The sequence below is a fragment of the Leptodactylus fuscus genome, chromosome 3 (genome assembly GCF_031893055.1).
Source record: "Leptodactylus fuscus isolate aLepFus1 chromosome 3, aLepFus1.hap2, whole genome shotgun sequence".
Classification (NCBI taxonomy): Eukaryota; Metazoa; Chordata; class Amphibia; order Anura; family Leptodactylidae; genus Leptodactylus; species Leptodactylus fuscus.
In genome coordinates this window covers 110,029,935-110,043,067 of record NC_134267.1, presented here as the reverse complement: position 1 = coordinate 110,043,067, position 13,133 = coordinate 110,029,935, and the positions used below count along the sequence as shown (strand labels likewise).

The following is a 13,133-nucleotide window of genomic DNA, read 5'->3' as shown; positions in this document are numbered from 1 at the left end:
AGACTCCAATGCTGCAAGGCAGCCACCAGATCGATCTATCTATCTATCTATCTATCTATCTATCTATCTATCTATCTATCTATCTATCTATCTATCTATCTATCTATCGTACACACCATAAGACTTATCAAATAGAAAATGAAAGTGCCTTGTGCAACTGGTGCAATATGTATAAAAAACAGCTTTGCAAGGTTTATTCTTGTGCCAGTTTTGGATCAGTACAACAGACTGTAAGTCCAATGACCACAGCATGTCAGGAGATACGGCATAGTACAGTGTGACTGCCCTGCTGTGTAGTCTATAGACGACTTCTTCTATAGACATATGATATACTAAGGTTTGGGAAATTCTCTACATATCACCAGCGACATCCACATGCAAATGTGAGAGCAGCGCGAGCCTGCACCGCGTGAGAACTGCTGATTCATGAGGTAATTGAGGTTTTTTGGGGACATATGGAAGGAAAAAAAATGAGCGAAAAGTCTCCGTCATGATTTTAGAATCGCACAGATTCCAGTCAGTGACAAGAGCACGTAGACGGCAAAGGTCCTGTGACTGAGTGTGAGCCCCAGCAGCACAGGCTATGAGGGGGCGCCATTGCTGCTTCTCTCCCGGTAAGTCACCGGTGCCTGCTTTACACATTGCCGCCGGAACTTGCTTTTGCGGTAGCTTTCCTGTGTGACCGAGGCTCTAGGGGTTCTCTCCGGTATTCATCACCTCGGTGCACATGAGCAGCTTCTATAGTTCAATGGAGCCGGGATTCTGTGCAAACCCGCCAATTAACATAAGAAACCGTCCTTTTCCGTAGCGTCTTCACCTCCTCCCACATGAGCCTCTCACGTTTTCATTTGCACCGCCATGGTATTCTTTCTGTAAAGGTGAATGAGTGAGCATAGACGCCGCACATCTACATCTCAATGTGTCTGTGAGCGTTCTCTGTGGAGCTGGAGCCACCTTCCGTCAGCTCGCATTGTCTCACTGTGCGCGCTATTGTGTGGGGCAACGGCACCTGATTAACCCCTCCATCCCCGAGAGGGTAACCCTTAAATAGCACTGTCCGGGGCAAAGAGCCGGCTGACTACAGCAGTAGTTGTCCCCCGTCTCCCAAACAGAGGCGTAGTAGTTTCGTGGCTGTGTGATGTCATATACCTGTGTGTCTGGCTGCACTCCCTGGTGATACTCCCAGTCATCATCCCGCACAGCAGACTCCAGGTAGCCTTGTCTTACTACTGGCCACACCCTCCCTGTGACAGCCCGAAGGAGGAAGAGAGAGAGTCAGTGAGTGTGGTCACACAGTCATAAGCAGTGTGGCGTGCAGGGCAGCCGTGCAGTGTCTCCGGGAGGCAGCATCTCCGGCACTATGAGAGAGGCGGAGAACAAGGGCTCAAGGTGTGAAGTCTCCCCAAGTCTCTAGCAAACACTGACTTCAAGCAAGTGTGCACTATGCGAGCTAGCCGCCTCCAATGATCTATTACTGCTCGGGGAAGTGTGTGGACTCTGCCTGGGTAAGACTGCGGGTACCGGGCTCTGTGTGTGGGCTGGGAGAGGGGCTCCTCGGGGGTTAGAGACCCGGTATGGACTCCACCAGGGGAGGGGGACACATATACAGACTGGGGTCAACATGGAAGTTGAATATATATATATATATATATATATATATATATATATATATATATATCTATTATCTACACTTTCAAGTTCCTTATAAAAAGTTTTGTAGTATATACTAATTATATATATATATATATATATATATATATATATATATATATATATATATATATATATAAATTTATTTTTTATTTTTTTTAGTGTGTGTGTTTATAGTATAATATATAACTGTATACTGTTATCTGACTTGTAAACCCTATGGCTCTGAATAATACACTCTACAAGCTGTGGGCTACATAATAATAGTGTAGCAATAATAAGGAAATGTTACGTCTACTCAGACTCCGTATACATGACGCTATTACTTGTTGTCATGAGTAAGCTGTGAGAAGGAAGGAGTTAACAAACCCCCCTCCCAGTAGTCTAGGAGATTTTCTTGCAGTAAGGGATGCTGGCAGGATGTCGAAGTTTTTTTCTATTTTCTTTAACTTCAACAGGATGAAAAAAAAAAAAAAGACGTCAGAGCAGTTAGATTGTTTTGAAAGTTGTTTGTGAGCTGGAAGCTGGTGGGAAAGTTCAGGCTTCCCCATTCGGAAGAGTCAGGCTGAGTTCCTCTCCTTGTAGCATGCATGTTCCATTTTTAGCTTCATTCAGACGTAGACGGCAGCTTCTTCCTCTTCCTTTCCTTGTTTGTGACACTTTCTAAGGCTGCTTCCAAGGGGACAGAGTAACTTGCCAGTCAATACTTCAAGCATGCTTTCAAGGAGCATGTAAGATACCGAGAAGCCAATCCCCACCATTAGTTGTAGCACAGGTAGATGAAACATTTCATTGCTCTTCAGCATATGGCTGCTAGAGATGCATACATTTACAATAAACATTCATTAATAAAATATTTTTTTATATTGTATTTTATTGATGACTTTCTTGAGATTTACAGTGCTTGGAAAACCACACCATGAAGGACTATGAGAACTTAGTCTATCTTTTTCCACCTCTCTCCCATACCAGGCTGCCACACAAGAAACAGTTACAAGTATTGAATCTCCCCGTCCAGAGGGGACACAGCAGACCATGAAGATGGATATGAAAGAAGTAGATATGACTCTGTGGTCAGAGGCTGAGTTTGCGTCAAAGTGCACATTTTTAGTGCCTGATGTTCCGTGGGACAGCAGCGCAGATGGAAGGAACGTTGTCAAAGCACAAGCTTCTCTACCCGTGATTTTGCATTTTAAGTACGATGCAGACTCTGACGAGGTTAGTACATGTTACTTTAGATTAACTTTCATAACTAGCCAGAAATACTGTGGAAAACGGGACTCTGAACAGATGGCACTGGACTATGTGCAATCTATAGTTTTCCAAGTTTCTTGGCCTTAAAGCCATATAATTACTTGGTATCAATATCTTGTTTTGTTTTTTCAATAGCTGAATACTTTATTAGAACAGGGAATAGTAAGCACTAGTCATAAAGTTTACACTTTGAAGAAACATTGTTTGGTGTCGCCTTAGATTCCAGTGCAGATAACCTGTCTACGTTTTTACCTTTTCTCCTGTCACTGAGAAGTGTAAGCGACTGCATTCTTTGCCTTTATTTTCTCTTTATAAGGGCTGTGATACGAGCAACGGGCTCTTAAATCTTTATATGGCAATTATAGATAGGTGTAAAATTGGTAATCTCTAAGAACAGTCCTGTACGCTGCTACATACCAGATTTCCGGCAGAGCAGCTTCTTAGGATGGATAGATTTTTGTATGGACTGCAGTAGGTCTAATAAAGACATAGCTTTAATATGATATACTGTTATTAAAGCTCTGCCAGCATATTTTTATATAGACATTATGTTTTACAACTTTGCTTTTAGTGTCTTATACACTTCCTATGTGTAAATTCTATCTTGCTCATACTGTCTATAGTTCTAAGCTGAAAAACCAGTTTAGTTCGCAATAATGAATTGGCATCAATACCAACACTTTGCTATGTTACCGTACGGTACATTTTGGTAAAGGGGATATAGTATATACATATTTTCTAGCTTTTTAAAGGCAGCCATTGATTGGAGAATTACACTTTATGTTGAATCTTTGAGGCCATAGGGTATGCTATGTATTAATTCCAGCATTATAAGGAAATAGATTCTTCTATTTATTTATTTATTTTTTGCTATTCCTTTCACTCAAAGCTGTAAATGTTTGTTAGAAGATGGGTTACTGTTTTCTGTCTATTCTGCCACTGGTTATCACAAGGCTCTCCATGCTTCACAATAATGACAAAGATTGATTTTTTTAAATTGGTAGAGAGGTCATTGGCGCTTGTAAAGAAAAGGAGTAGGCAAGGAGGGGGAAGATTAAGAATGGACTTGCTAAAAGCCCTCTGCCCCCTCTCCTGAAGTGTTTATAGAAAAGGCCTTGCCCCAGTAATGAATCATAAGGATCTCTGGGCCAGTTCCAGTGGCAGATTCATCCTAGTTTAGATTAGAAGTTGTATAATGGATTTCTAAGCACTTAACAGAGCCATGCACGTAGAAGGTAGTCCAGAATGACTGTGTGTACAGCTTTAAGATCTAGTTTTAATGAGATTAGCAGCCAGGTAGTTACTGTCATACAGAAGCTCTGTTGCCTACCAATACAGTTGTAGACATAGCCCACACTATTTGATATTTCTGCAGCTGACATAGTGATATGTTACCTATTAGAGAAGCTGAAGTTATCATATCCAGTCATTTAAGTATTGCTGTGTCACTGAAACTTCAGCAGATGGTTTTTGCCTTGACTCTTTCAAGTAAGGGGGTTTTCAAGAATGTCTTACAAGTACTGTGCTGATCAGGACCTTGGTAGAAAAAATATCTAACATGAAAGTGTTTGTGGGGAAGTTTGAAACCCTACTGATGGTGAACTAAAAGTGGCAGGTGGAAATTTCTCAGACATCTGTATCTAGCATCAACCTTCATAGCTAACCATTTATAGATATTAGACCAACGCATACATTCTCTCATGATCTATTGCTGTTTCTACTGTTCTTATAGATAATAGCCTTTACATTCAGCTCCCCAAATGCTATATGTGCAGAATCTATAAATCTACTTGTGGTATGAGTAAATGTGCAAGAAAACATGACGCTTAAATATGTCAAGTTTCAATATAACTGTGACCTGCAGCAGTATTCGCAGCAGTGTTTTCGCTTTCCTGTCTACATCGCCCTCTGTTGACACAGGTGACAAACAACCACCTACTGTACATATTCACTCTTTTAAAAAGTATTCAGGACAATGGACAGAAATTATCCTGATTACTGTGATGTGTGTATAGTGGTGGTATATACTGTACATACAGAACTCTGGCTCTTGTTAAATTGGATGCTTAATAGTTGGTGCGTAAGATGAATAGCTGTTTCTGACTAGATTTTGTTCCTTTTTTTTGGACAGGTGATTGGTGTTTTTAGCAATGACACTATTCCTAAAGGAGCCCGTTTTGGACCATATGTGGGAGAAATTTACACAGAGGAGACTCTCCCGGAAAATGCCAGCAGGAAATACTTTTGGAGGGTAAGATTCTAACTAGTACACAATGCTTTTTTTTTTTTTTTTTTTTTTTTTTTTTTTTTTGCCTCTTACTGTGTTTAAAAAAAAAAAAAAGTGTGTATATATATATATATATATATATATTATAATATTATACCATACCACACCACTTAATAGATCAGTGACAGAACACTATATACATATTGACCACAGGGTGTGATAGTTATAACTCCTGGAAAAAGTCTTTCATTTCATGTATAGAAAGAGAGGATGTTTGGGGTTGAGTAAACCCCTAAAGTGACATTATTTCTTGTAAGTGAACTGTGAGTCAGCACCATCACTGTGCTGTGTAACATGGAAATAGTATGGTTTTAGTAAGTTTCTCTGTATGTGTGAATTTGGCATGCCCTGCTTTTCAGTTAGTTTTCACCTTTTATATGCCTTATTTCTAATGAATATCATAAAAGGGAATCTTTCCCACATATAATTAAGTACAGCTCGAGAAGCTTCTGCTTATTTTAAGATATCCATATTAAGGAGCTCTTGTGCTGACAAAATACTGTATATACTCAAGTATAAGCCGACTTTTTCAACATATTTTTCATGCTGAAAAAGATCTCCTTGGCTTATACACGAGTCAGGGTCCATGGAGCACAGAAAACTGGAAGGGGGGGGTCCTTTAGTGCTACTGCTCTGTGATTGGCTTGTCATGAGATCACGTGACTCCGCCCACACCAGAGTCCCATCACATGGTCATGACGTCATGAGAGGTCCTTTAGCACACTAGGATTTAGCATCTACCCTACAGATGAGTGGCCAGGATTCATTGTGTCTTATGGAAGATGTCTGCTGTATGGAGGAGAGGAAGCTGCAGTAAAGTGACACACACACAGGGACCTTCCTTTAGTTACTCTGCCTATTACTGTCAGGCATTTGAGGTTATTAATTTAGTTTCAGTAACTCCATGTGCCTCACATTAATAAGTTTACCCCATCATGTCCCTCATATTAACCCCTGAGCCATGAGGGTTCTAATGAAGGACCTTAATTATGAAGACACCTAATTATTACCTCCATATGTCCCACATATCAGTAACTCTTATGTGAGGCACACAGGGTTAATGTGAGGGACATGATGGGGTTACCTGCTATTACTATGATCCCCATGGAGTTACTAAGCTGCAATGCACATGACCAGACTTTTTAAATGCAATGGTGGATTTCAACACCCCCCCCCCCCCCCGGCTTATACTCGAGTCAATAAGTTTTCCCATTTTTTTTGTGGTAAAATTAGGGGTCTCGGCTTATATTCAGGTCGGCTTATACTCGAGTATATACAGTAAGTATTACTGGTTTACATACAATGGATGACTTTAAATCTGTTTCTTTTGTTGTGTGTTTCCTCTGTAAAATCTAATTAGTTTCAATGACAGTACTTGCTGTAAATACAAGTGTGTATGAATGTGGTGTAAAGGTTTGTAAAGACGAATCTATCATTCTACCGGAACATTCTATTAAATAGACCGGAGCAAAAATCTGAATCCTCAATATACAAGTATTTCAAGACTCCAGACACCACCTAATGCGTACTGGATTTTGGATCCCCTTTCTGTGAAAAACAAGAACACAAAGCTTTGTTTGTTTTAGCATCAGCCTATCTTACAGTCTCACTTTCATAAGCGGAACAGCAAGTTAAAAGAAGCATAAAAAGTTTTGTCTCGTGGCATTTTTTTTAGTCTAATTATACAATCTTTACTCTCTATTGTATTTTTTATTTTAAACCATGGATTGTGAAAATGAGACCTTCCTCCTATGTAAAAGCATAGAGTAAAAGATCACAAGACAGTGCTTGTCTAGCTTGCGGAAAAGCGAGTTCCCTGGCAAAGAATGAGTGACAGGACTGGCCCTGTTCCAACTCCAGTCATTGTTTTGGCAGGTGAAGTTCACCTTTGCTCCACCCAGTGTTCTGACAAAATGACTATGTTCCAAGTATTTATATGATTAAGAGTTAAGGAAATTTGGGATGGCTAAGGAAACTGCAAGTGCAAAAGCCTGTTTAACTCGAAGTAATGTTAATGAGGCCATACTGACTCATGACTGACTGACTTTTAGTGTGTGTGTGTGTGTGTGTGTAAGCATAGATAAAGTAGGAACAATTAAATCATTGTCGCTATTAAAGGAAGGAGGGACATTTATAGCATAATAACCGTAAGGACATTGTTGTCATGTTTGTCTTTCTATATGATTATTATTCGAGGAGCACTCAGTATGAAAATGGAACACAATTATTTGTCATTGACCATTACTTGAAAGTAAAGTCTAATTTATTTATCTGAGTAACAAACAGATTTTATACCAATTCTTGTGTTTCTAGATATTTTCAAATGGTGAATTTAACCATTACGTTGATGGCTACAATGAAGAAAAGAGTAACTGGATGCGCTATGTGAATCCAGGACCCTCCATCGAAATACAGAATCTGGCGGCCTGCCAAAATGGCTCGAGCATCTTTTTTTACACCATCAAGCCTATTGAAAAAGATGAGGAACTGCGTGTATGGTACAGCCGAGGGATGGCGGACAGACTTAACTATCCTTATCCTGGAGAGATGGGGATGAATCGTAGTAAGTAGACTAAAGTATAAATGGAATGGAATGCCTGGAATTTTATTTCGTACTACCTAAGCAATTTGATATGACAACATGTCATTAAATGGGCGCAACTGCCAAACAGTGTATGACAGGGAACAGAGTGACGTCTAATACCTATCCAGTAACATTTCCTGATCTGATATAGATTTAGGCAGATGAAACTTGGCCAGCTCCTATTCAGCAACATGTCATCTAATTACTGTATTTGTGTACTTTCTTTTATTTATTTCAAATTCCATTCTAAATAGAATCTCCCTTTAAATGTGGAACACCAGCTAGTTAATTTTTTTTTTTTCACACGTTCACAGACACCACATAAACCAGTGTTCTTCGCATGTATTTTTTTAAGCAAGCCATTTGAAGAAATTTCTGTAGAATTTGTTGTTCACTTCCCTTCTTATGGTGAAGCTGATTGCATCTCTCACCCTATGAGATATCTCTCCATCTCGCATTTACTGTCAGTTTCTGACTTTGGCTTTTTTTTTTTTTTTCTTTATAAACATAACTTTCACCTATGTGGCTTACTTGAAGCTATACACTGCAGTGTGTTTAGTTCACAAGTTCTTTTAAAAGACAATGGGCAATAGCTACATTTATCTGGTCTTTTCAGTGAACTGCTTCATATATCGTGCTATTTTGTATGGCGATAATTTAGCAAACTTTTTGCCTTTTGTTAAAAATACATACTGTATAACGTACAGTAAATGTGTTATGAAAATATTTATTAAGATTTATTTTATTTTGGAAAGTTTTTTTTTTTTTTTTTTTTCTTCTATCAAGATGATAAAAGACCGCTTAAAAGGGAAATGGAACGGTATAAATGTATCTGCTATACATAGGATAAATTATGAATCAGTGGCAGACTAATTACTGAGATGCTGTTCGGATATAGGAGAAACTCCTCCTCTAAATGCAGATAGACAATCTTTCTTCATAATGTATAACTTAAACTCTTAGCCCCTTAATGCAAAATCAGTAGCAGTCCCCCACTACCATATGAGATCTAGAATACTGGTGCATGCTTAGGGTAAGTTCACACGTGAGTTTTTTTGGACTGGAATTTGACGCGAAGGCCACCTCAGATTCTGGTCCAAAAAACAGTTAGCCGCAACTTGATGCTGGTGCAGTGCCCCGACATCTAGTTGCGGCATCCTGCTCCAGATTAGGCCCAAATGAATGGGCGTAGTCGGGAGGGAGGTGTCACGAGACGGATGCCCGTGGCTGAATTAGCTGTGGAATCCACCTGAACAAAAGGCAGGTCGCTTCTTCTTTCGTGAGCAGGAACAAACTGCTTGTGTAAAAATGAAATGAGCGACTCCCATTGATTTCAGTGGGAGGTCTGTTTTGTTTTGTGTTTTTGAGCTGGATTCTGATGCAGATTCCACATCAAAATCCAGCCCAAAACACCCAGTGTGAACCCGGCCTTGGTGTGACCTAAAAAGAGCCTTCAAGCCCCCATTGGGTGACTGCTACTGAGGTCTATAGGAGCAGGAGTAATCAGGCAAGGAGGCAGAGATGGTCGCGTGGTTGTCGGCAACGAGGGGTCAGTGCAGTACAGGAGGCTCAGTCAGAAGAATGGTCAACAATCCGGTTTGGCAAAGTGAGGTCAGAACAGAGTCTGGATCAATTGAGAGAAGTCTAGACAGCAAACTGGACGTAATGGAGTGGAGTTCAGGGCAGAATCGGCAGACAGAGGCGGAGGTGGAGTAAATGAGCCAAGGGGTCAAACACAGGACATGCAACAGGTACAGGGAGGAATGGTTACTTCCAGAGAACCGGATAACCAACGGTGAGAGAGAAACGGAAGTGCGCTAATAAAGGTTCGGGACCAATAGGCAGTGATTAAAGGAAGACTGACACTAATCCACACACACACACACACAGGCCTCAGTGACCACTGAGGCCAATCGGAGGCCTCAGTAGCATCAGGAACAGACTCCAGGACGACATAGTTAGTAACATCAGTGTCCTTTGCTGAGTGCACTGACTGGCCTCAATGGTCACGTGCGGCGGGGACTTCTGCCAAAAGACAACAATTGGCCGCCAAGTGGCAGACACATGAGCATAAGCAGTATTTATTCTAAACAAGTAACTTTAGTTTCTCTTGTAAATGTTCATCAAAATCCTATATCAACACCTTTCTAGAGTCTTTGGGAACTTGCTCAGGAGCCAGTGAAAACTACACCAGAGATATTTGCGAACTGTAGATTTATACTTTTTAGTAATTTCTATGTCTATAGAATAGTAATTTATAGACATAGAAAGCACCTGAACACCACATATGTCTACAAACATACTGTAAATAGCTTTGTATTTTACTATAACATAATTTGTCTGATATTATCAGGTTATACTAACACTGTGAATATTCATCTTTCCAGAGCAAAGTTTAATCACAGAGGAGCAGATTTCTCAGAAAGAAATGACACCTCAGAAAAACGCACCCAAGAAGGAGCACAGTGTTAAGGAGATTCTGAAAAACACAAATCATTCAAGGCCCAAAGACCTCCCACTGAATAATATTGATGTCATAACCATTGGCAAAGAATCTATAGAAACACTTAAGAATTCCAGCCTAGATAGACCAATTTTCCCAAGACTTATGTATCCATTCCACACCTCTAGTCATGAAGAATATTTAAAGGCCAAAATTGGGTATGGCTTTGAGAGACCAAATTATATGATGCATTCACCAATTCAGCCATGTACACCGCCAAGTCCTTCAGCGAGAAGTAGCCCAGAACATAATTATAAGAGCTCAAGTCCACACAGTAGCCCAGGTTCTGCAATATCCCCTCATCAAACATCACAAGAGCACAGAGAATTGTACCCCTTTCTAAGTACGCCGTACAGCACTGAAAGACTGGCCTCTTTTCCCAATTATGCTCCTCCTGCAAGTCATCTACCTCCAGCTTTTATAGCTCCATACCAACCACAATACCCCAAGTTTTTATTACCAGCACTCGGTCTTGGATGCAGTAGCCTTAACACACTAAATAACATTAATGCCATGAATAATTTCAATATTGTCCCAAGAATGTATCCATTTTATAGTACTATGCTTGGAGGTGGAAACCTCTCTCATCACATTCTAAACCCTGCAGCTATTCCTGGTGCCCTTCCTCATGAAGGACGCCGACTGCTGCAGCCTGATCAGCCACGAGACTTTCTCATTCCTGCACCCAATAGTGCCTTTTCCATCACAGGCGCTGCTGCTAGTATGAAAGATAAGCAGATCAGTCCAACAAGCGGATCCCCCACTGCTGGCACAGCAGCAAGTTCTGAGCATATCATGCAACCTAAACCTACCTCTGCAGTGATTACCTCTAGCAGTGATGAAGCAATCAATTTGATCAAAAACAAAAGAAACATGACTGGATATAAGACTCTTCCCTACCCTCTTAAAAAACAAAATGGCAAAATCAAATATGAGTGTAACATTTGCTCAAAGACCTTTGGCCAACTGTCCAATCTCAAGGTAAGGGAATACATCTGTGTGTATAGATAAATAGATGGGTGGATAGATGTAGTGGACTGAAAACACTGAGGTTTTATTCCTATTTGACATGGAACAAATAATTTTCCAGGTCCATCTACGAGTTCATAGTGGAGAGCGGCCATTCAAATGTCAAACATGCAACAAGGGATTCACCCAACTGGCACATCTGCAGAAGCACTTTTTGGTACACACTGGGGAGAAGCCTCATGAATGTCAGGTATGAATAATAATAATAACTTATTATTGAAACTATTCTTGTGACCTTTCATGAACATAATACTGTGTACAAGCGGTAACCAAATTATTTTCTTTGTTTTTAGGTCTGTCATAAGCGGTTTAGCAGCACAAGCAACCTAAAAACACATCTACGACTGCACTCTGGAGAGAAACCCTATCAATGCAAACTCTGCCCGGCAAAATTCACCCAATTTGTTCATCTTAAACTCCATAAACGTCTTCACACAAGGGAACGTCCACATAAATGTGTTCACTGCCACAAAAGTTACATTCACATGTGCAGTCTTCAAGTCCACATGAAGGGAAACTGTCCAGCGTGCCCAAGACCCGGTCTCACCAGGGAGGACATAAGTGTGATCAATGAAGAAATTGAGAAATTCGACATCAGTGACAGTGCTGACAGACTAGACGAAAGTGATATGTCACCTGCAGTGGAGAAAGAAATAATGACTCTTCTTCGAAGAGAAATAGAAGGTGCAAGTATGAAGGTATCTGTGTCGAGGAGTATGGGAAATGGGATACTTACATCTGGGTGCAACTTTTATGAACAATCCGACTCTGTCATAAAGGTGTCTCATAATTCCCCACTACCTCTGTTACCAGTAAAGGTCAAACAAGAAACCGTAGACCAAATGGACTCTTAATGGAACAAGTGTTATTGATAGGAAGTTTAGGTGATCGCAGCCCGTCCTTGTACGTATTTTAACTGCTGCAGCATAGTCTTAGCTTATAAAAGGTAGAATTCTTCCAAATTCCAAGAAGGAACTCCGAGATAAGCACATTCTCAGGGCAAGGAAAGAGGCAGGGATATGGGTATTGCCTACTCCCTTAATATTATTCTAATTAATATTCTAATTATTATTGTTAATAAGACAATCAGTTATTTCTAATTGTGTCTGTGAAAAATGCGTCATAATTTATTATGCAAATTATTATTACAAAAGCAATAATTTGAAAGCGTTTACAATGACAGAGAATCATTGTAATTTTGGATATATATTTATGTATATATATTTTAATGTGGCCATTGATGTAGATATTTTCTGCAGTGTGTTTTTTTTTTTTTTTTTTTTTTGTTTTTTTGTTTTTTTAAATCATAAAACACCTTTAGCTCTCCTTACCAATGAACAATACTTTGTTGCCAAAGCTGGACAGGACGTTATGGAATTGTATATTTATTTTACTGCAGGAAAATTGTTGTGTGTGTTTTTTTTTTTTGTTTTAACCCTTTTGAGAGCACCAGAAAGCTGCACATGAGATGTTCCTGTAACAATATCCTGCCTTCTATAGCTCCGGATTTCAATCAAAACTTATAGAACAACTTTCAATTTTCTGAAATGTGAGAATTGGGGAAATACAAGTATGTATACTGTGTTTTTACCCAATAGTAAAGCATACAGCATTGACAAGTGCAGAATAGGCTACATCCTCATGATGCAGTAGTAGACACGGGTAATAAGGTGTGTTTTTTGTTTGTTTTTTTTTCTGTTACTGGCGCCCATCTCATTTGTTTTTCTGTGAGTCATTTCCATGAGAATTTTGTGTCTTGTACATTTATTTGTTGTTAATTTAAGTGAAAAGGGCATTGCAAAAGTTTTTTTTGACAGTTTACCTCA

At 39.8% G+C, this 13,133-nt stretch overlaps 1 protein-coding gene across 1 annotated transcript; it reads left to right on the top strand.

Moving 5' to 3' along the window:
- Positions 1-1,117: 1,117 nt before the first annotated feature.
- PRDM1 (PR/SET domain 1) lies at positions 1,118-12,337 on the top strand. Its single transcript, XM_075268120.1, has 7 exons — positions 1,118-1,505; positions 2,623-2,868; positions 5,036-5,155; positions 7,505-7,754; positions 10,163-11,259; positions 11,369-11,497; positions 11,601-12,337. The coding sequence occupies exons 1-7, from the start codon at positions 1,464-1,466 to the stop codon at positions 12,159-12,161; spliced, it is 2,445 nt and encodes an 814-aa protein (XP_075124221.1). The 5' UTR covers positions 1,118-1,463; the 3' UTR covers positions 12,162-12,337.
- The last annotated feature ends 796 nt before the right edge of the window (positions 12,338-13,133 follow it).

Bases quoted from the DNA above. Each gene is read 5' to 3' on its own strand.
- PRDM1 (XM_075268120.1), top strand. From the start codon at position 1,464: ATGATCTATTACTGCTCGGGGAAGTGTGTGGACTCTGCCTGG. The intron at 7,755-10,162 runs GTAAGTAGACTA...TCATCTTTCCAG, and splicing joins AGAGATGGGGATGAATCGTA to AGCAAAGTTTAATCACAGAG. The intron at 11,260-11,368 runs GTAAGGGAATAC...ATAATTTTCCAG, and splicing joins GCCAACTGTCCAATCTCAAG to GTCCATCTACGAGTTCATAG.